The 24,057-nt window shown below is 41.7% G+C and overlaps 1 protein-coding gene across 1 annotated transcript in view; it reads right to left on the reverse strand.

Annotated features, from left to right (window-relative positions):
* LOC127575526 (dynein axonemal heavy chain 8-like) overlaps positions 1 to 24,057 on the reverse strand; it is a 443,415-nt gene that overhangs the window by 287,275 nt on the left and 132,083 nt on the right. Inside the window, 4 exon segments of the mRNA XM_052025459.1 lie at positions 3,871 to 3,964; positions 6,273 to 6,373; positions 18,790 to 18,905; positions 23,400 to 23,541. Coding sequence (XP_051881419.1) covers positions 3,871 to 3,964; positions 6,273 to 6,373; positions 18,790 to 18,905; positions 23,400 to 23,541 — 453 coding nt within the window.

The raw sequence follows: 24,057 nt of genomic DNA on the forward strand, positions 1-24,057 counted from the left end.
CCACATAAAGTCCTAACTCCTATAGTCAGTGCCCTGACTGATGAAGGCCAGTGTGCTAAATGACTTTTTCACCACCCTGTCTACCTGTGATGCCACTTTCAACGAACTATGCACTTGTGCTCCTCGGTCCTTCTGCTCCATCACACTCCCTAGTGCCCTACCATTCATAGTACACGTCCTACGCTGGTTTGACTTTCCAAAATGCATCACCTCACACTTATCTGTATTGATATCCGTTTGCCACCCCTTGGCCCACCTCCCTGATCAAGATCCCTCTGTAATCTACGATAACCTTCGTGTCATCCGCAAACTTACTGATCAAGCCTTGTGCATTCGTGCCCAAACCATTTATATAAGTAACAAATAACAAGGGTCCCAACACTGACCCCTGCGGCACTCCACTAATTACTGGTCTCCATTCCGAGAAACAACCTCTAATCACTACCCTATCCTACCTATCTCCAAGCCAATTTTGAATCCACCCAACTAGCTCTGTCTGGATTCCATAGGACCTAACCTTCCAGACCAGCCTGCCACATGGGAAATTGTTGAAGGTCTTACTAAAGTCCAAATGGACAACATCCACTGCCCTACCCTCATCTACCCTTTTGGTTACCTCTTCAAAAACTCTAAAAGATTCATCAAGCAAGACTTTCCACGGACAAAGTCATGCTGACTCCTCCCAATCAGGCTCTGTCTATCCAAATGCTGGTAGATCCTGTCCCTCAGAATTCCCTCCAGTAACTTCCCTACTACTGTTGTCAGGATGATCGGTCTGTAGTTCCCTGGCTTGTCCTTGCTATCCTTCTTAAACAACAAAATGGCATTAGTCACCTTCCAGTCTTTGGGAACATCACCATTGGCTAAAAATGAAGCAAATATCTTTGCAAGGGTCTCCACAATTTCTTCTTTCGCCTCCCACAAAGTCCGAGGATGCACTCGGTCAGGCCCTGGGGATTTATCCACCTTAATGCGCTGTAAGGCTGCAAGTACCTCCTCCCTGGTAATATGAAAGTTCTCAAAAACATCTCCACTTGTTTCCCTTAACTCTTGAGCAACCATGATCTTCTCCTCAGTAAACACAGAGGAGAAAAATTTGTTAAAAATCCCACCCATATCCTGCTGATCTCTTAAGGGGACCTACTCTCTCCATAGCCGTCCTTTTACTCTTAATATAACTATACAACCGTGGGATTTTCCATGACCTTAACTGCTAGATCCATCTCATATGCTCTCTTTGCCCTCCTGATTTCCCTTTTAAGTGTACTCTTAATATTTTTATAGTCATTAAGGGATTCACTTGTCCCGGACCTCCTAAGCCCAATGTATGCTTCCTTCTTTGAGGGGTGATCTTATGGAGCTGTATAAAATCATGAGGGGCATAGATAAGGTCAACACGCACAGTCTGTTCCCAGGGTTGGGGAATCAAAAACTGGAGGGCATAGGTTTAAGGGGAGAGATTTGATAGGAACCTGAGGGGCAACTCTTTCATCCAGAGAGTGGTCAGTATATGGAATGAGCTGTCAGAGGAAGTTGTTGAGGCAGGTACATTAACAACAGTAAGAGGTACTTGGACAGGTACATAAATAGGAAAGGTTTAGAGGGATATGGGTCAAACGCAGGCAAATGGGACTAGCTTAGATGGGAATATTGGTTGGCATGGACCATTTGGGCCGAAGGGTCCACTTCCGTACTGTATGACTCTATAACTAGGGAGAGGGTAGGACCACCCAAGGACAAAGGAGGGAATTTATGCTTGGGGTCAGAGGATATGGATGAGATACTAAAAGGGTACTTTGTGTCGTTATTCACCAATGAGAAGGAGGACAGTGAGAGGCAATGCTAATGTGTGAGGGCATTTTCAGATCAATAAGGAGGTGATGCTGCGTCTTTTGAAGAGCATTAAGGTGGATAGGTCCACAGGGCCTGATGGGATATATTCCAGGTTATTGAAAGAGGCAAGAGAGGAGATTTCTGGGGCCTTGACGACAATCTTTCTGTTGTCACTAGCAACAGGAAAGATCCCAAACGACTGGAGAGTAGCCAATGTGGTTCTTTTGTTCAAGGAGGGAAATAGGGTTAATCCAGGAAATTATAGGCCTGTGAGCCTCACATCAATGGTGGGGAAGCTACTGGAGAGGATTCTTGGGGATAGGATTTATGCACATTTGGAAATTTGGGACAATCAGAATGGCTTTGTGCAGGGCGGGTCGTGTCTTACAAACTTGATTGAATTTTTTGAGGAGGTGACGAAGGTGATTGACGTGGGTAGGGCAGTGGATTGGTATTGGTATTGGTTTATTATTGTCACTTGTACCAAGGTACAGTGAAAAGCCTGTCTTACAAACCAATCGTACAGGTCAATTCATTACACAGTGCAGTTACATTGAGTTAGTACAGAGTGCATTGATGTAGTACAGGTAAAAACAACAATAGTACAGAGTAAAGTGTCACAGCTACAGAGAAAGTGCAGTGCAATAAGGTGCAAGGTCACAATAAGTTAGATTGTGAGGTTATAGTCCATCTCATTGTATAAGGGAACCATTCAAAAGTCTTATCACAGTGGGGTAGAAGCTGTCCTTAAGTCTGGTGGTATGTGCCCTCAGGCTCCTGTATCTTCTACCTGATGGAAGAGGAGAGAAGAGAGAACGTCGTCTACATGGGCTTTAGTAAGGCACTTGATAAGATCCTTCATGGTAGGCTGATCCAGAATACTAAGATGCATGGGATCCACGATTACTTGGTAGTTTGGATTCAGAACTGGCTTGCCCATAGAATGCAGAGGGTAATAGTGGAAGGGTGTTACTCTGGGTGGAGGTCCATGACCAGTCGTGTTCCGCAGGGCTTGATGCTGGGGACTAGGCTGTTTGTGATATATATTTATGACTTGGATGAAAATGTAGATGCGTAGGTTAGTAAGTTTGCAGGTGACACATGATTGGTGGAATTGTGTACAATGTAGAGCGCTTTCAAAGGATACAGCTGGTTGTGGATCAGTTACAGACATGGGCAGAGAAATGGCAGATGGAGTTTAATTCAAGCAAGTGTGAGGTGTTGCACTTTTGGAGGTCAAATGTAAGGGAAAGTGTACAGGATATGTATATGGAAGAGGCATTTAATATGGAAAAGAGTTGTAAGATGCACATAGTAACAACCTGCCTTTAAGTAGTGTTTTCAATGTGGTAAAATGTACCAAGACTCTACAATGAGTATTATCACAAAAAAAAGACATCAAGACACCTGGGGAAAAAAAACATTAGAGCAAATTACAAATAGCTTGGTCAAAATAATGTGTTAACAAACATTTTATAGAAGGCGATATTGAAACTGAGAGGTTTAATAAAGGATGAAACAGAGAGATTTAAGGAGAGAGTTCCATACCTTGGGCCTAAGTACCAAAAGCCACAGCCACCAACAATGGGGCAAAGAAAATCAAGGATGAGGAAGAGAACAGGATCAGAAGAGGGGAGAAATTTTGGAGGGTTGGAGCTGGTTACAAAAATAGGGAACATACAGTTTTAGCACAGAACTGGTTCAAGTTTGTGATAATTTTCAATTGCAAGTTAGGTCAATAGACACTAAACAGGTAAACTTTAAATTAGGTATGTTTCTCTAATCACCACAAAAAACATCCCTGACCACTGATATATTAGATTTCCCCAAACTAATGGCACCCTCTTTTATGCAGAAATGAATTTTGTGGCCTGCATTAGAATGCCCGTTTGTGGAAGTCAACTTGCTGACTCTAACCTCTTTACTGTATGATGTACAGATTATTAACATCCAGATGTCAAAACCGACCAATAAGTTTAAATGCGATTGTACTCTAAAATCTTCAAAATGTTAAAATATATTGCAGCATTAACATACCACATTTGGAATTGCCAAATGCACTTCAGCTTTCAGAAAGGGAAGAAAATCTTCAACATTATTTGTGAAGCCATACTCTCTTCTGTTTGATGCACTGAATCAAATAAAGAACATACATGTAAATTAAATGTTGAAAAGGAACAAGGGAATGTGACAAGGAACAACCTTCTTTATCAACATCTTGTTTTCCCAAGATAATTTTCCAAAGATTACACTGCCAGTAAGAAGATGCAATCCCTGCATACAGTTGGATTGTCATGGTTACTTTTGAGGAAGCAGATCAAAAATGACAGATCAGTAATGGGATAAGATTTTTTTGTGTATATTTGAGAAAAAAACTTCAAACAATGTCTTTAAGTGACACGGGACTGCAGTTACTGGAATATGGAGCAACAAACAATCCACTGGAGGAACCCAGCGGGCCGGGGAGCATCTGTGGGGGGAAAGGAATTGTTGACAGTTTGGGTTGAAACCCTGCACTAAGAGTGGAGAGACGAGATGGCGAGTATAAAGAGGAGAAGGGCTAACAATGTCTTTCCTGTAAATACTATGCAAAAATGAATTTGTCTTGGACTTTAGCTTTAAGTGCTTGAGATTTCATTATCTGCTTTTATAAACATAAGGTCATTGTCATTTTGTTATTTATTGTTCATTTTACCTTTCTAGTAGTGCAGCATAAACTGATGTGTTATTTCTTAACACACATTTTTAGTAGGCTATCTGTACTTAGCCACAGCCAGATCTAACATAAAATCGTAATTGTTATTAGGTATATCCTAAACTATATGTTTCATCTTTGTACAATTGGAGAAAATTTTAGAATATTCATAGAAATGTACAATACAGAAGGAAACACGTTGGTGCATTGTAATGATGCTGCTTTTTTGCAACAGCAGTTGTGCTTTGTTCTGCATCTCAAATCTTGTCCATATTCCAGTAAATTCCTCAACCTTAAGTATCTGATCCCCTGAATTGTTTAATTGCCTATCACCATTTATGACAAATGTGGCAGCCTTGCAGAACTTTAATCTACTGGTTGTGGGATTGTGTACGCCAAACATAGAACAGTACAACACAGGAACAGGTCCTTTGCCCCACGATGTCTGGGCTGAACATGATGCCAAATTAAATTAAATCTCTTCCTGCCTGTACATGATCCATATCCTTCCATTCCCTGCATATTCATGTGTCCATCTGACAGCCTCTTAAATGTCATTATTGTATCTGCTTCCAGCATGACTACTAACAGCCTGTTCCAAGCACCTATCATTCTCTGTGTAAAAAACCTTCTCTATAATCTCCTTTACCTTTCCCCTTCTCAACTTAAATGCATGCCCTCGAGTACTTGAAATTTCTCCCCTGGGAAAAAGATTCTGACTGTCTACCCTATCTATGCCTCTCATAATTTTATAAACTTCTATCAGGTCTCCCCTCAGCCTCCGACGCTCCAGAGAGAACAACCCAAAGTGTCTGACCTCTCCTTGTACTCATACCCTCTAATCCAGGCAGCATCCTGGACAGTCCAGATGAAGGGTCTCAACATGAAATGTTGACTGTCCACTTCCCTCCATAGATGCTGCCTGACCTGTGGAGTTTCTCCAGCTTTTTGTGTGTTGCTTCAGATTCCAGCATCTGAAGTCTCTTGTCTCCTGTCAGTATCCTGGTAAACCTCTTCTGTGCCCTTTCCAAAGCCTCCACATCCTTCCTGTAATGAGACAACCAGAACTGCATACAATACCCCAAGTGCAGCCTAACCAAAGTTTTTATAGTTGCAATATGACTTGCTGACTCTTATACTCAACGATCGGTTTGTAAGACAAGCTTTTCACTGTACCTTGGTACAAGTGACAATAATAAACCAATACCAATACCAATACCAATGCAATGTAGCTCTGTTCTATTGCAAGCTGTCTGTCGTTTAGCATGCTTGTTGTACAATCTCACTGGTTGCTTCATGTCCCTACACTGAAAATGTGACACCAATTCAAAAGCATTTCCTTGGCTATGTGTTGCATTACAAGGCTTAGAAAGACACTATATGTTTGCAATTCCATTCATTCATAGTAACTTCCCCAAAAAGCAGATTGCAAAATCATTGTTTTCACTTCCAAAAACTTAATATTTAGCATTATGTGTGGAGGACTGACTGCTTTTAAAGAAAAAAAAATATTTTTGCTCAAATCAACTTTAATCTTGAACATGACCCACTTGTGTGACCACCTTGCAACACAAGGAACATACATAATTTTCTTTTGATTAAAGATGATATTTTACAGTTTGCATCAAGGAACTTATTCAGATTCTATTGTGGATGTGCAATATCTCACCTTCTGAGCCTGTGCAACCCCGTTCAAGTTATTTATCAATATTTGCAAAGAGAAGTGCAGCAAGACAATACTTACAAGAGGATTCTTCTTTTCAGAATGTCTAGTGTCAGAGATGTAGATTTCACTAAAGCATCAACTAGCTGATGGGTAAAATATGCATAAAACTCCTTCACATCCTAGATCACATAAAATAGACAAAAGAAAAATAAGTCCTGAAAGATGAAGAACCAGTTCTTGATGAATCTTACAATGTTTGACTAAATATATATTTACCAATACTAATTAATACAAAAAAAACAGAAAATGGTAGTAATACTCACAAGGTCAAGCTGCATCTGTGAGAAGAGAAACATTCTGACAAATGTTCTTCAACCTGAAATGTTAACTAAAGTTCTCTTCCCACAGATGTGGCCAAATCTGCTGACCATCTACACTATTTTCTGTTTTTATTTTAGATTACCAGCATGTGCAGATTTTTTGATTTTCGCTGATTAATACAATCTTAGAATGATGTCGTTCAACATATTTCACTAGGTTCAATGCTCTGTCCTATCCGACTGCTGGAAAGGATGTGGAAAACAGTGAATGATGGAGGAGGGGCCTTTAACCACAACCATCTTTATTACTACAACACAGAAGATGACCATTTGACCCATGCCAATTTTCAGCAGAGCAATCCCATCAGTCTGATTCCTTCCTCTCTATTTTCTTGTAGTCCTTTCTTTCTCACAAACTCATCAATCCCCACCTGATTCTTATGGAACTTACTTACACTATGGATTGACAGTAGCCAATTAACTTTAGTATGTTGGAGAAAACCAGAACAGCTATGGAACCCCATGCAGTCAGGAAGAATGTGCAAACATCATGCAGAAAGAACCCCAGATCAGGATCGAACTGAGATAACTGAAGTTGTGATGCAGCAGCACTGAATGCTGCACCAGCAGGTTGCAGTCAAAAATGACTTTTGAAAGGTTTGCCAGTTTTACAGCTGATCTCAGGTGTGATAGCCAACTGTTACCTTGATATTAAGGTTCTCTCCTCTGACATTCTGCTTAAGTAAGTAAATGAGAATGTAAAGAATAGAAACAGGAACAGCCAAACAGACACTCAAATCTGCTCCAATATTTAGTAAGAACATAGTTAATCGTATGGTTCATAAACTTTCCTAACCAATCCCCATCTCCTTGAGGGTTCAAAGGTCTACTAATCTCATCCATAAATGTAGTCAAAGGCTGAGAATCCAGCCTTCTGAGGTACAGAATTCCAAATGTTTACAATATTCATCTTAGTTAAATCCAACCTACTTCCCAAGATTACGCCCCTAATTCATGACTTTTCAGCAAGAGAAAATAACTTATCTGTATCTCCTGTTTCTATCAGTGTCCATGTCTGGATCAAGGTTGTAATGTGGTCTAGTGACCACATTTAAGAGGTTTTGGAGAGGCACATGAACAGGCAGGGAATAGAAGAATACAGACTTTGTGCAGGAAGATGGAATTAGTTAGATTGGCATGGTCGTCACAGACATCGTGGGCGGAAGGGCCTATTCCTGTGCCGTACTGTTCTATGTTCTAGTGATGACTGGTTCTGGTGAAATCAGAAAAAGTGGCAGGAATGATGCCATGAAGAACAATTGCCATCATTTTAACGTAGGTATTATAGGTTTTGGTACCTATGATACCTATGCAGGCAACATGACTAACTTGTGGAGGGATTTCCATCCACAGTAGTCACTGGCTACACACTGGAGATGTGGTTTGAAATGAGAACAGGGTGCAAACTGAAGGCAGCCAATATCTCAAAGGGGAAATGCAGTGGGATTAGAAATTAAATTGATATTCAATTTTTAAGATACTTGAAGGTAGGCATTCCATTATCAAAAATTAAGAAAAATAAATTAGGATTAGTAAAGAAATACTACCACAGATTAATGACAAATCTCAAGGACTTGATAAATCTGCATCTCAGAATTTTGAAATAGTGGAGGTAGTTAGGTTCTCTGCTTATCATTGCACAGAATTCCACAGATTCTAGAATGGTTCCTGCTGATTGGAGGGCAGCTAATATGATCCATTATTTAAGAGAAGAGGGAGAGAGAAAACGGGCAACTATATATCAACCTTCTATATATATGCAACAGGGGACAGAAGTGGATGATCAGCTATGGTCACATTGAATGGTGGAGCAGGGCTGAAGGCCAAATAACCTATGCCTGCTCCAACATTCTATGGTTCTCTGCTTCTATGTTTGAGACTATAGTGGCTCATACAAACAATTCAGTTATTTTCTTTCCCTTACCGACCACCCACTGTGTGAAAAATTTGCACTTCAGGCCTCCTTCAAATCTTTCCCCTCTCATCTGAAACCTAGTTTTAGATTCCCCTATCCTGGGACAAAAAGACTGTGACCATTCATGTTACCTATGCCCCTCATGATTTTATATATCTCGTAAGGTTGCCCTCAGCCTCCTACAGGGGAAAAAATGCCCCAGCCTATCCACTCTCTCCTTGTAACTCAAGCCCTCCAGTCCCAGCAACATCCTTGTCAATCTTTTCTGAACCATTGCCAGCTTAGTGACATCCTTCCGAAGCTAGGCAACCATAACTGCGTATGATGCTCCAAAAGCAGTCTCACCAACGGCTTGTACTGCTGAAACATGACATCCCAACTCTTGTACCCAGTGCCCTGACTGATGTAGGCAAACACCCTTCTTCAACATCCTGTCTAACTGTGACGCCACTTTCAGAGAACTATGTACTTGTACTCCAAGTTGGTAGATGTTCTACCACACTTTCCTGAGCCCTGCCTATTTTAGTATCATCTCCAAACATACCAACAATGCCTTCTACATTCACATCCAAATTGTTTAAATAAATAGCAAACAACAAAGGTCCCAGCACCAGTCATTGTGACACACCACTAGACACAGGCCTCCACTGAGAGAAACAACCTTGGACCTTCACTCTCTGCTTCCTAACATCGAGCCAATTATGAATCCATTTGGCTCTCTCTCCTTGGATCCCATGCAATCTAGCCTTCCAGACTAGCTTGCATTGCGGGACCTTGTCAAAGGCCTTGCTAAAGTCTATTTGGACAACGTCCACTGCCTTACCCTCATTTATGTTTGAAAAACTCTGAGATTTGTCAGACACAATTTCCTATGCACAAAGCCATTCTGAGTATCCCTAATAGACCAGTTGGAAATATGGGAAAAGAAATGGCAGGTGGAATTTAATCTGGACAAGTGTAATAGAGTCATCAAGCCCTACAGCACAGAAAAAGGCCTTTCAGTCCATCTAATCCATGCTGGCCTGGTTTTCTGCCTAGCTCCATCTACCTGCACCCGGACCATAGCCCTCCATACCTCTCTCATCCATGCACCACGACGAGAGAGCGGAATTGCCGGAAAATAACGAGGTTTTTTTTTCTTTCTAGCGTTCGGGACAGCGGCGAGTGACTGCGCAGGCGCGTGACGTCACCCGGAAGCGCGCGGGCGATTTAAAAGTCGAAGGTTCGCCTTCAAGTTTTCTTTCCAGCGACGAGAGAGCGGAATTGCCGGAAAATAACGAGGTTTTTTTTTCTTTCTAGCGTTCGGGACAGCGGCGAGTGACTGCGCAGGCGCGTGACGTCACCCGGAAGCGCGCGGGCGATTTAAAAGTCGAAGGTTCGCCTTCAAGTTTTCTTTCCAGCGACGAGAGAGCGGAATTGCCGGAAAATAACGAGGTTTTTTTTTCTTTCTAGCGTTCGGGACAGCGGCGAGTGACTGCGCAGGCGCGTGACGTCACCCGGAAGCGCGCGGGCGATTTAAAAAGCAGACGAGCATATCTAGCGGGCAGCGTCGGAGCGGGCAGCTGAGTGAGAGGGAGCAGAGTGGGTTCGGCTTTGGCTCAACGGGCTTCGGCGAGAGCGGGAAAGAGGCGAGATTATAGAGAGGGGTGAGTTATTAGTTTAGTTTAGTGTTGAGCTCAGTGATATTCAGCAGTATGCATCTGGGATTAGTGTTGTGTTTGGAGTGTCAGATGTGGGGCCCCTGGGAGACGACCAGACTCCCTGATAACTACATCTGCGCAAAGTGCACCGAGATGCGGCTCCTCAAGGAACGGATTGAGAGTCTGGAGCAGCAGCTGGATGACCTTCGGTTGGTTAGGGAGAGCGAGCAGGAGATAGACAGGAGTTATAAAGATTATGTAGACAGCACCTCAGTGGCAGTCCCCCTCAAAAACCGATATCTCATTTTAGATTCGGTTGGAGAGGATGACTTCATAGAGGAAGACCTCAGCAGCCAGGACCTTGGCACCGTGTCTGATACTGTGGTCCAGCAGAGGAAGAGACATGCAGTGGTTATTGGGGATTCGATAGTAAGGGGTACGAATAGGAGATTCTGCGATAGCGATAATGAGTCTCGGATGGTGTGTTGCCTCCCTGGTGCCAGGGTACGGGATATCACAGACCGTGTCGAGAATATTCTGAGGGGGGAGGGTGAGCAGCCAGAAATCTTGGTACATGTAGGTACCAATGATGTAGGTAGGAAAAGAGAAGAGGTCCTGAAGGAGGAATACAAGGCATTAGGGAGAAGGTTGAAAAGTAGGACCTCAAGGGTAGTAATCTCAGGACTACTACCCGTGTCGCGTATCAATGACAGGAAGAATAGAAAGCTCTGGCAGTTAAATGCGTGGCTGAGTGACTGGTGCAAGGGGCAGGGCTTCAGATTCTTGGATACCTGGGACCTTTTTTGGGGGAGGCAAGACCTATTTGCTAAGGATGGGTTGCATCTAAACTCCAAAGGGTCCAATATCCTGGCGGGAATGTTTAACTTAGTTGTAGGGGAGGGTTTAAACTGATCTGGCAGGGGGATGGTAACCAGGATGCTAGGTTACAAGATGCTAAGGTGAGGGAGAAAGTGTATAGAAACAAATCCATTGAGGATGGCAAGAATGACAGGCAGGTGATAAGTCAGGATAATTTACTGAATAATAGAAGTACAACAAATCCGGATGTTAGGATACAGAATGTTAGGATCGGGGATGAGGATGTTCGGATACCGAATGTTAGGATAGGGGATGAGGTCTACACGAACATGTCTAAGATAGTAGGTAGCGAAGATAGTAAGAAGGATGGACAGGTAGAAAGTCAGGATAATCTGCTGATCAATAGAGGTACAATAAAATCAATAGCAGATACCAGTCTAAACATACTATATTTAAATGCACGTAGCATCAGGAATAAAGTAGATGACCTAGTGGCACAACTACAGGTTAATAAATATGACATCGTTGCAATCACTGAGTCGTGGCTTCATGATGGATGTGATTGGGAACTGAATGTCAAGGGGTATACAGTATATAGGAAGGATAGGAGGGTAGGCAGAGGGGGAGGTGTGGCCATGATGGTTAGTAGCGATATAAAATCAATAGAAAGGAAGGACATTGGGTCAGAGGAGGTGGAATCCTTATGGGTGGAGCTGAGAAATAGCAAGGGTAAAAGAACAATAATAGCAGTCATATATAGGCCCCCGAACAGCAGTCAGGAAGTGGACCATAAGTTGCAGATTGAGATAGAAAAAGCATGTCAGAGTGACAATGTGAAGATAATTATGGGGGATTTTAACATGAAGGTGGACTGGGAAATGCAGCAAGGCGGTAGTACTCAGGAGAGTGAGTTTGTGGAATGTCTAAGGGATGTTTTTCTGGAGCAACTTATTGAGGAGCCCACCAGGGGATCGGCTGTTTTGGATTGGGTGCTGTGTAGTGAACCCGAGGTGATTAGGGAACTAAAGGTAAAGGAACCACTGGGAACAAGTGATCACAATATGATTGAGTTTAGTTTCAAGTTTGAGAAGGAGAAGCTGATAACTGGTGTATCGATATTTCAGTGGAATAAGGGAAATTACAAAGGTATGAGAGATGAGTTGGCCCAAATTGATTGGAGGAGTAAGTTAGCTGGAGGGACGGCAGAGGAAAAATGGAAGAAATTTCTACAGGAAATAAGGACAATGCAGGACAGATATATTCCAAGAAAAAAGAAGGTTTTGAATGGAAAAAAGGCACAGATGTGGATAACGAGGGAGGTGAAGGATAAAATAAAAGCAAAAGGGGCGGCGTACAAAGTAGCAAAAATTAGTGGGAAAACAGAAGATTGGAACGATTTTAAAAATCTGCAGAGAGAAACTAAGAAGGTCATTAGGAAAGCAAAGATGAGTTACGAAAGGAAGCTGGCGGACAACATTCGGAAGGATTCTAAGAGTTTTTTTAAATACATAAGGAATAAAAGAGAGACACGGGTTGACATAGGACCAATTGATAACGGTGCAGGAGGTATTATAATGGATGATAGTGAGATGGCAAGGGAATTGAATGAATATTTTGCATCGGTCTTCACCGTGGAGGACATAAGCAATGTGCCCATTAGTCAGGAGTCTCACGAATTGGAGCTGAGTTCAATTGAGATTAATAGGGAGAAGGTGCTTGGAAAACTAAAGGGGCTTAAGGCTGATAAGTCTCCCGGACCGGATGAGGTGCATCCCCGGGTTCTGAAGGAGGTGGCTGTGGAGATAGCGGAGGCGTTGGCGATTATTTTTCAGGAATCGATAGATTCTGGCATGGTTCCGGAGGACTGGAGGGTAGCGAATGTAGTTCCGTTGTATAAGAAAGGTGGGAGGCAGCACAAAGGCAATTACAGACCTATTAGTCTGACGTCAGTGGTGGGAAAATTATTGGAGTCTATCCTCAAGGAGGAGGTTACCGAATACCTAGAGGCGCAAGGCAAGATAGGACCTAGTCAACATGGTTTTGTGAAGGGGAGGTCCTGTCTGACCAACCTATTGGAGTTTTTTGAAGAAATCACAGGTAGGGTGGATAAGGGAGAGGCGGTAGATGTTGTGTATTTAGACTTTCAAAAGGCCTTCGATAAGGTGCCTCACAAGAGACTGATTAATAAGATGAGAGGTCATGGAATTATGGGCAGGGTAGCAAAATGGGTGGAGAATTGGCTGGTTGGCAGGAAGCAAAGGTTGGAAATAAAAGGATCTCGTTCTGGTTGGTTACCGGTTACTAGTGGTGTGCCGCAAGGGTCGGTGTTGGGGCCTCTCCTTTTTACCTTGTACATCAATGATTTGGATGATGGAATAAATGGTTGTGTGGCTAAGTTTGCGGATGACACCAAGATAAGTGGAGGAGTAGGGAGCATAGAGGAAATAGAAAGAATGCAGAGGGACCTAGACAGTTTAGGAGAATGGGCAAGGAAATGGCAGATGAGATTCAATGTTGAGAAATGTGCAGTTGTACACTTTGGAAGTAGAAATAAGCGGGTAGATTATTATCTAGAAGGAGAGAAGATTGATAGTGCGGTAGTACAAAGGGACTTGGGGGTACTCATACAAGATACCTTAAAAGTTAACCACCAGGTTGGATCGGTGGTTAAGAAAGCGAATGCTATGTTGGCATTCATCTCGAGAGGTATAGTGTATAAAAGTAAGGAAGTGTTGATGAGGCTCTACGGGGCGCTAGTGAGGCCTCATTTGGAATACTGTGCGCAGTTTTGGGCCCCGCATCTTAGGAAGGATGTGCTGACGTTGGAGAGGGTTCAGAGATTTACGAGAATGATTCCAGGAATGAAAGGGCTTAAGTATGATGAGCGTTTGTCGGCTCTTGGAGTGTACTCGCTGGAGTACAGAAGGATGAGAGGGGACCTCGTAGCGACATTTAAAATGTTGACAGGTAAGGATAGAGTAGATGTGGCTAGGCTGTTTCCCTTGGTGGGCGTGTCCAGGACCAGAGGGCACAATCTTAGAATTAGAGGGTACAGTTTCAAGACAGAGATGAGGAGAAGTTTCTTTACCCAGAGGGTGGTGAAATTGTGGAACTCCTTGCCACGCACAGCAGTGGAGGCCAGATCAGTGGGGGTATTCAAGGAGGAGATAGACAGATATCTAAATAGTCAGGGTATCAAGGGATATGGGGATAAGGCTGGCAAATGGGATTAGAATAGTTTTTTTTTCTCTCTCTTTTTTTCCCACCCCATTTCTTTTTCCCTTTTCCTTGGAGCAGACTCGATGGGCCGAATGGCCTGCTTCTGCTCCCTTATCTTGTGATCTTGTGAAAACATCTCTTAAGTGTTACAATTGAACCCGCATCCACCACTTTCACTGGCAGCTCGTTCCACACTCGCACCACCCTCTGAGTGAAGAGGTTTCCCCTCAGATTTCCCTTAAATATTTCACCTTTCACCCTAAACCTATGACCTCTAGTTCTAGTCTCACCTAACCTGAGGGGAAAAAGCCTGCATGCTTTCACCCTATCTATACCCCTCATAATTTTGTACACCTCTGTAAGATCTCCCCTCATTCTCCTGTGCTCCAGGGAATCAAGTCCTAATCTATTCAACCTTTCCCTATAACTCAAGCCCTCAATTCCCAGCAACATCCATGCAAATTTTCTCTGCACTCTTTCAAGCTTACTGACATCTGATTTATGAAGGCCAATGTGCCAAATGCTCTCTTTACAACCCTATCTACCTGTGGTGCCACTTTCAAGAAATTATGGATCAGTATTCCCAGGTGCCTTTATTGTACTGCACGTGATGTGTTGCACTTTGGGATGTCAAATGTAAGAAGAAAATATTCAGTGAATGGCAGGACCCCTTGGAGCACTGATGTATAGAGGGATCTTGGGGTGGAAGTCCATAGTTCCCTGAAAATGGCAACACAAGTAGATAGGGTAGTAAAGAAGCCATATGGCATATTTGCCTTCATCAGTCAGGGTGTTAACTATTAAAGTCAGGAGGTCACGTTGCGGCTGCATCAAACTTTGGTTAGGCCACATTTGGAGTATTACATGTAATTCTCATCATCGCATTACAGGAACGATGTGGATGGAGGCTTTGGAGAGTGTGAAGAAGAGGTTGCTGATGACACTAAATTGAGTGGAAAAGCAAATTGTGCAGAGGATGCGGAGAGTCTGCAGAGATATAGATAGGTTAAGTGAGTGGGCAAGGGTCTGGCAGATGGAGTATAATGTTGGTAAATGTGACATCAACCACTTTGGAAGGAAAAAAAGAAGATCAGATTATTATCTAAATAGTGAAAGATTGCAGTATGCTGTTGTGCAGAGGGACTTGGGAGTGCTGGTGCATGAATCACAAAAGGTTGATTTTCAGGTGCAACAGGTTATCAAGAAGGCAAAAGGAATGTTGGCCTTCATGGCTAGAGGGACTGAATTTAAGAGCAGGGAGGTTATGCTGCAACTGTACAGGGTACTGGTGAGGCCGCACCTGGAGTACTGTTTGCAGTTCTGGTCTCCTTACTTGAGGAAGGATATACTGGCTTTGGAGGCGGTGCAGAGGAGGTTCACCAGGTTGATTCCGGAAATGAGGGAGCTTAGCCTATGAGGAGAGATTGAGTCGCCTGGGACTATAGCTGCTGGAATTCAGAAGAATGAGAGAAGATCTTAAAGAAACATATAAAATTATGAAAGGGATAGATAAGAGGCAGGAAGGTTGTTCCCACTGGTAGGTGAGACTAGAGCTAGGGGACATAGCCTCAAGATTCAGGGGAAATAGATTTAGGATGGAGATGACGAGAAAATGCTTTTCCCAGAGAGTAGTGAATCCATGGAATTCTCTGCCCAGGGAAGCAGTAGAGGCTACCTCATTAAATATATTTAAAACACGGTTAGAAACATTTTTGCATAGTAGGGGAATTAAGGGCAATGGGGGAAAGGCAGGTATGCGGAGCTGAGTCCATGGCCAGATCAGCCATGATCTTATTGAATGGCAGAGCAGGCTTGACAGGCCAGATGGCCTCCACCTGCTCCCATTTCTTATGTTATTATGTTCACCAGGATGTTAGAAAATTAGGAACAGTCAGCATGGCTTTGTGTGGGGCAGGTCATGTCTTACTAACTTGATTGAGTTTTTCAAGGAGGTGACGAAGGTGATCGATGAAGGTAGAGCAATAGATTCAGCAAGGTCCACATGGTAGGCTCATCCAGAAGATTAAGATGCATGGGATCCATGGTGATTTGGTCTTTTGGATTCTGAATTGGATTGCCCACAAAAAGACAGAGGGTAGTGGTCAATAGGTCTTATTCTGGTTGGAGATCCATGACTAGTGGTGTTCTGCAGGGACCTTTGCTGTTTGTGATATATATAAATGGCTTGGATGAAAACGTGGATGGGTGGGTTAATAAGTTTGCAGATGATTTAAAGATTGATGACGTTGTGGATAGTGTAGAAGATTGCCAAGAGTTACAGCAGGATATAGATCAGTTGTAGTTATGGGCAGTGAAACGGCAGATGACGTTTAATCTAGCCAAATGTGCGGTGTTGCACTTTGGGAGATCAAATGGAAAGGGACTGTACACAGTTAATGGCAGGATGCTTAACAGCATTGATGTAGAGAGGGATCTTGGGGTCCATGTCCATAGCTCTCTGAAAGTGGTCGCACAAGTTAATTGGGTGGTAAAGAAGGTGTACGGCATGCTTGCCTTTATTAGTTGAGGCACTGAGTTCAAGAGTCAGGAAGTTATGTTGCAGCTTTATAAAACTCTAGTTAGGCTGCATCTCAAGTATTGCATTCAATTGTGGTCACCCCATTATAGGAAGGATGTGGGGGCTTTGGAGAGGGTGCAGAAGAGGTTCATTAGGATGCTGCCTGGATTAGAGGGCATGTGCTATAAGGAGAGGTTGGACAACTAGGATTATTTTCTCTGGAGTGTTGGAGGCTGAGAGGCAACTTGATAGAAGTATATAAAATTATGAGAGACATAGATAGGGTAGACAGAGTCTTTTTCCCAGGGTGGAAATATCAAATACTAGAGGGCTTAGCTTTAAGGTGAGTGGGGGAAAGTTTAAAAGAGATTTACGGGGCTAGTCTTTTTTTTACACAAAGAGTGATTGGTGACTGGAATGCACTGCCAGGGGAAGTGGTGGAAGTAGTTATGATAGCAATGTTTAAGAGGCATTTGGACAGGCAATGAACAGGCAGGGAATGGATGGGTACGGACTATGTGCAGGCAGATGTTAAGTTTAAATTGGCATAATGCTAAGTACAGACATTATGGACCTTATGGGGTTTGTTCCTATGCTACACTGTTCTATATTCAAGCTTCACTGCATTGCAGAATGCCCTCAAAGCTATGCAAACATCAGAATCACATATCAGCAGCCAGAGACTAGATGGGCAAGGTTAGAGACAATATAGTCTTAGTTTGTTTTCCTTGGAGGTTGAGGGGGGAATTCAAATACAAAACATGAGAGGCATAGATAGTAAGAAACCTTTTCCCATGTAGAAATGCCTAAGGCATAGGTTTAAAGTGAGGAGTAAGAGGTTTAGAGCAGATCTGAGGAAGATTTTTTTCACCCAGAAGTTGGCTGCAATCAGGAATGTACTGCCTGAGAAACAGCTGGATGTGGTACTTTCAGAGGATTTAAGAAGTATCTGGACAAGCACTTGAATTCCAAAGCACAGTAGAGTATGGACCAAGTATTAGTAAATGGGATTATTATAGACAGATACTTATGGTCAGCATGAACAAGGTGAGCCAAAGGGCCTACTTTTGTGCTGTATGACTATGATTCCCTGTGGTCTCATGATTGTCAGTGTGGAGGCACTCCGTAGCATCTGCTGGAGCACTGACAGATTGGTGGAGGATATACCCCTTATCCCAAAAGTCTCGACCTTCCACGTGGTAAGACAGAAGAAATATAGCAGGCAAACTGCCTGAGATGAAAAGGGTCATACAAATTCCCAGAATTAACTACTCCCTGAAAGGACACAAGTTGTACATTCAGGGAATGCCTGAAGTGCCACATGATTGCAGTCTGTCATTCCTGAAACTGTGGAGAGCCTGCAAGCCTTGCAAATCCACACATCCACTCTGCCTAATGATCCCTTCTCCTTGAATGCAGAGCATCAGGGAATTTCTCAATTCTGCAAAATGCAGCAAACTAGCTTACACAGCACAGATCAGCCAGTGATGCCAAGAACTGTCTAGAAACTAGCAAGATCACAGTTACAGTGACCCTGAATTCTAAAGCATTCAAGGAATGGAATAAACCCTTCTTCCTTTCTCATACATCTGTTATGTAGGACACATACACACACACATGAAGCACTCACAGTAAAGATATAATAACTGGGCAAATGGCTGTGTACCTCACCTGAAGTCACTCAGATTGCACTCACTTCCCAAGTCCCCAAAAGCAAAATTCAGTGCAACACACTGCAGGACTAAGTATAAAGTAGTTGATTAACTCCTTAAATTGTATAGCAGAATATGATGAAAACCTAATTCCCTGTTAGTACCTTATGTTTCTAAAGCAGAAAAATGTGATCCTGCTTCAGCCACAAGTGGTCAAAGGAAGCGCTGCATACGTTTTTTCTGTGTGTTTTTGTATGTATTACATGACAAATGTTGTACGTGTATTACCACATCTGAAATGCTAGGCTGAATTTGATGAGCTGATAATTCACACAGAATGACTGCATTTTCATGATTTACACATTGAAGCATTAAAATTGAATAATACAAATTTTCAAGGCCCTCGTGTTTCTTTTCTAAATTAGGTAGTCCATAACAAAAGTACCTTTTACCTTTTCAAACTCTTCATCTCTTTTCATTTGTTCAATATTTGCCTTAGCTGTCGAGTGAATCTTAAAAGTTGACCTTTCTTCTTCAGGTTCTTCCGTAAATGCAACTCGTCTACGCTCTACGTCAAAGGATACAAGTCATAAGTCTGAGGCGTAAGGTTTTAAATACCACTGAGGTTGGAATCCATGCCACGTGTAAAATTTTGAAGTGATACCTTTGTCGCTAATGGTAAAATCAAATTGGCTTAGTCAGTTCCTCAAATTAAATGTGAACAAGCAAGGTGGAGATCATTTTGAAATAAATTAAGAAAATACCAGAAAAAACTTATCAGGTCAGGTGGCATCTATGGAGTGAAAAATTGTTGAAGTTTTCAATTCGAAACCAGTTCTGAAACCAGAAATCATATGAAAATATTGAATATATCTATTGAACTGGAGTTTCCTGCTACGTGAGATGATGGCAAAGTATTAATTACATTAATTGAAAAGCAAAAAACTGCAGATGCCTGGAAAGTTGGACTAAAAATTGAACATTTTGCATACATTCAGCAAACCAGGCAGCAGCCGTGGAAAGAGAGAGTTGATGTTTTAGCTTGATGACCTTTCATTAGAATCTCTTTCTCTCTTCACAGATTCCGCATGATCTGTTGAGCATTTCCAGCATTTTCTGTCTTTCTCACATTTCACACCAATATTAAAATAAAGATTTACTTTTAGATAATGCCCTTCATGACTTCAGAGCATTCTGAAGCATTTTAGAGTCAATAAAATATATCTGAAATGTAGATATTGTTGTAATACAGGAAACAGAGCAGCTAACATTAAGATCCCCCAAACAGTGATTTGATTATGGCCACATAACCTATAATAGCAAGGAATGATTGAGTGTTGAGTTAGGAATAAATGTTGGGCAGAATAGCACAACTTTGCTATCTTTCAGAATTTCAAAAATAAACTTTAAAAGATATATAAAAGTATAAAGGAAAAACAGTGCATGACTCTTTACATTCGTAGTGTTGTTCAGTCTATATATTCAGTGTTATTGGTTCTATACATTAGTTGTGTTAGTACAGTTTTGTGTACATAGCACCATTGCCACTCATGGTGTCCCATGATGAGACACACTTCCATTGTTTGAGGGTCTTCATACAGGAACCAGCCCCTCAATGACCAGTGGCTGAAGGACTCTAGACTGCAGCCATGAAGCCTTTGCACTGCCTGCGCCAAGCTCCAGTGCGTCCCTCAGCATATAATCCTACAACCTGGAATGTGCCGGTTGGTAGCATTCCCTTACAGACATCTCGTGCTGGAAGACCAGCAAGTTTCGGACAGACCAATAGTGTGGTGAGATCTTCTGCAGTTCACCTCATATGTGGACAGACATCTAATTTGAAAGACAGCACTTTTCACAGTGTAGTATTGGCTCAGTACAGTGGTAGTGAGGCCACTAGTAACCAAGAGGCCCAGATTTACAACCTATAGAACTGAGTTCATGTTGCATGAACTGCACTGGTTTTGAACACTAATAATTTAGGTCCAAAAGAGAAGTGTTTATTAAATTCTTCTTTCTTTACTCTGTGCATCTGAGTAATTTAGCATTATGGATCAGGTTCATGGTAGTCATCAGCTGAGGATCAGTATACTTGTGCTAGGATCAGAAAGTCATGCATTCATGCCCCACACCTGACACTTGAGTACAAAAATAACAGTTCACACTCCTGCATTTTTTTAAATTCACCATCCATGATCTTAGTGTCTCTGGCAAAGCCAATGTTTTTTTCCCAGCCCGAAATATAGATGAGAAAAAAGTCAAGATGCCCACAAAAGCGCTGAATTGTCATAAAAACCCATTGTGTTCACCACCATCCTTCAGGTAGAAATCTGCCATTCTGACCTGGTCTGTACTATTTGTGACACCAGATCCACAAATGACTGTTAAATGTCTTAGCAAGGTCAATTAGAGATGGTACAGAAAATAATCAAACAGGTTAATACTAGACAGATTTTTATATTTAGTTATCCAGAACACAAAAAGGTTATGCCAGAGCTACACAGAGTACCAGTTAATTCATAGCTGAAATCGTTCTTGGCACCACACCTTTGGAGGTAGAACCTTCGAATATTTACAACAAAAGGAGCTATTTTGATCATGTTGTCTAAGCTGGTCAAAAAAGAACTATACAGCCTGAAGACACCACGTCCACGGCCCTGCAAGTTATGGCTCTTCAAATATATATCAAGGTGCATAACCAACAGGTGGTAGAGGGTACGATTACAAAGTTTCAAAGACATTTAAACAGATACATGGATAGGAAGGGTTTAGAGTGATATGGGCCAAACACAGGTGAATGGGACCAGCTTAGATGGGCATCTTGGTTGGCATGGACGAGTCAAGCGAAAGGGCCTGTTTTCGTGCTGTATAAATCTATGACTCTACACCTTAAATGTGATAATGGTTTTTGCCACTACAACTCATTCAAGCATTGAGTTCCAAATGCTTACATCTGTATGCAGGCCTACAGCAAAAAATAATTCAATTTAAATTAAACTGGCATTAAAAAGCAAAGCAACTGTACTGTAAAGGCAGTTTTATGATCTTCACAGATAAAATTAAGTAAATGTATCTGCATACCATAAGGAACCAACACGGCACAGAGTCATAGCATTGTACAGCACAGAAATGGGCCATTCAGCCAACCAGGTCCAAGTTGACCTTTTTGCCAATCTACATTCATCTCATTTATTCACATTAGGTTCATATCCTTCTGTGCCTTGCCTTTCAATGTCTGTCTAAATGTCTCTTAAATGCAGAGATTATATCTGATTCCGCCACCTCCTCTAGCAGCAAGTTCCAGATATCAAGGACTCTCTGCATAAAAAACTTTCTCCTCAAATTGTATTAAATATTCCTTACTCTCACCTTAAACATGCCATTTTGTTTTTTTATACTCTTACCATGAGAAAAAGATTCTGACCATCTATCCCATCCATGCCTCTTATAATTTATGTATCTCTAACAGGCCACCCCTCAGTCTCATTTGTCCCAGGACAAACAAGCCCAGCCGATCCAATCTCTCCTTTGAACTAAAGCCCTCCAATACAGGCAACAACCTGGTAAATCTCCTCTGCACTCTCTCCAGCACAACCATACCCTTCCAATTGTGTGGTGACAAGAACTGCACATAAAACTCCAAGTACAGCCGAAGTAAAGTTTTGTAATGTTGCAATATAACATCCTGGCTTTTATATTCTGTGCCCCGACCTATATAGGAAAGCATGCCATAAGCCTTCTTCACCACCCTATCTACCTATGTTGCCACTTTCAGGGATCTATGGTCTTGAACCCCAAGATCCTTCTGTTTGTTAACATTCCTTAAAGCCCTACCATTTACTGTATATGTCCTATACCTATCTGACTTCCCAAAATGCATGTTGGGATTAAATTCCATCTGATAACACTCTGCACAATTTTCCATCTGATCTATATCCTGCTGTAGCCTTAGACAATTTTCCTTACTATCCACAACACCATCAGTTTTTGTGTCATCCACAAACTTACTTGTCATTCTTCCTACATTCACATCCAAGTCATTAATATATATCCCCTAAAACTGATTCCAATAACTTAGCCACCACTGAAGTGAAACTAATTGGCTTGAAATTAAGCTGTTTTGTTTTTCCATTCATCCCATTTTAAATAACAATGCAGTTTTAGCAGGCCTCCAAGCCTCTGGCACCAATCTTGTAGCCAGGGAGGAATGTAGCAATGCTCAATCAGAATGATACTCACACTTCAAGTGTTAAATTATAACATTAGATTATTCATATTGTTGTTGTACTTCCTGGAATTTAAAATGTCACGCATGACTTGATTGAAGTATCCAAGATATTAAGTGAATAGATTGGTGGATAAAAACAAACTATTTCTGCCGGTTGGGAAGTTTAGAACCAGGGGCATAATCTAAGAATTAGAATCAGACTTTTGAAGAATTTTAGGTCAAAGACCCTTTGTCATAACTAGGAAGGAGAGAAAAAAGTTATTATTAAGTTGTAGAGAAGGAGGGGTGGTAGGATGGATAGGGTAAAGCGAAGATCTGTGATAGGTTGATGCCAGGTTTGCTGTGGGAATTAATTGTTAATGGAACAATATAGTATGATATTTTACAAATAGCAAGTCAGGGTGTGCTGATGAGGAAGGTGGAAAAACAGAGTCAATATCACAGATAGATGATTTACAGCAAAAAATGGCCAGTTCTGATACGGACAGAGAAAGCAAATTATCAGAAGTTGGAGGGCTCCAATAAATTGCTTTCTCTGTTCATCTAACTTCCAATAACTCGCATCATCCATCCACAGATGCTGCTTGATTTGTTCCGTGCTTCAAGTACTTTCTGCTTTTGTTTCAGATTTCCAGCATCTGCAGTTTTATTTTCCTTCTATAGAGGGAAGTTACAAAGGAACCCTCTTATGACAATGGAAGCTATACAAATTCTTAATTATAAATTTGAAGCTGAGAGATTTTTATTAGCCAAATATATTAAGGGATATAACGAAGTAGCAGGTATATGGATTTATATCTCAGATCAGTTATGAAATCACAGAATGGTTCTTACCTGGTTCTTCTTCAGATTTTTCAATTTCTTTCACCGGCACCGAGTCAGAGATTTCTACAAATATCCCAACAATTTGGTCCACAGTTTTTTCAACATTGTTGCATTTTGGAAATAAAATCTCTGTCCATTCTTTGCAGTGAAGCTATAGAACACATTAGAACACAAAATAGCAAATCAAAAACTGGTGAAAAGGAAAAGATAGTATATACATATCGACATAGAAATAAAAGCAGAAAATGTTGGAAACACTCAGCAGGTCAGGCTACATCTATGGGAAGGGAAACATTAACGCTTCAGGTTGAAGACCCTTCGTCAGATATGGATAAATGCATTTTCAATGTTTTTAAACATGTTTTAAGAGCCTTGAAATGGCTCTTAATCAGGTAACTGCAAAAGACCCATCAGGCCTAATTTGAAAAAGATCTGGAAATGCTTGGTATTCTGTCCAATATGTATTTCCCAATTAACATCATTACAACAGATTACTCAGTTATTAACACACAGCTGTTGATGAAACTTTACTCTGTGCAATCCAAACACTGCACCACTGAATCCATTTCAAAATTACCTCATCAGCTTAAAACCCTTATGGGAATTTCTGAATCAGTAAAAGGCACTGCATGCCTTTGTTTTTATTTTTTATTCACATTCAAACTTC

Source organism: Pristis pectinata, chromosome 10 (genome assembly GCF_009764475.1).
Source record: "Pristis pectinata isolate sPriPec2 chromosome 10, sPriPec2.1.pri, whole genome shotgun sequence".
Lineage (NCBI taxonomy): Eukaryota > Metazoa > Chordata > Chondrichthyes > Rhinopristiformes > Pristidae > Pristis > Pristis pectinata.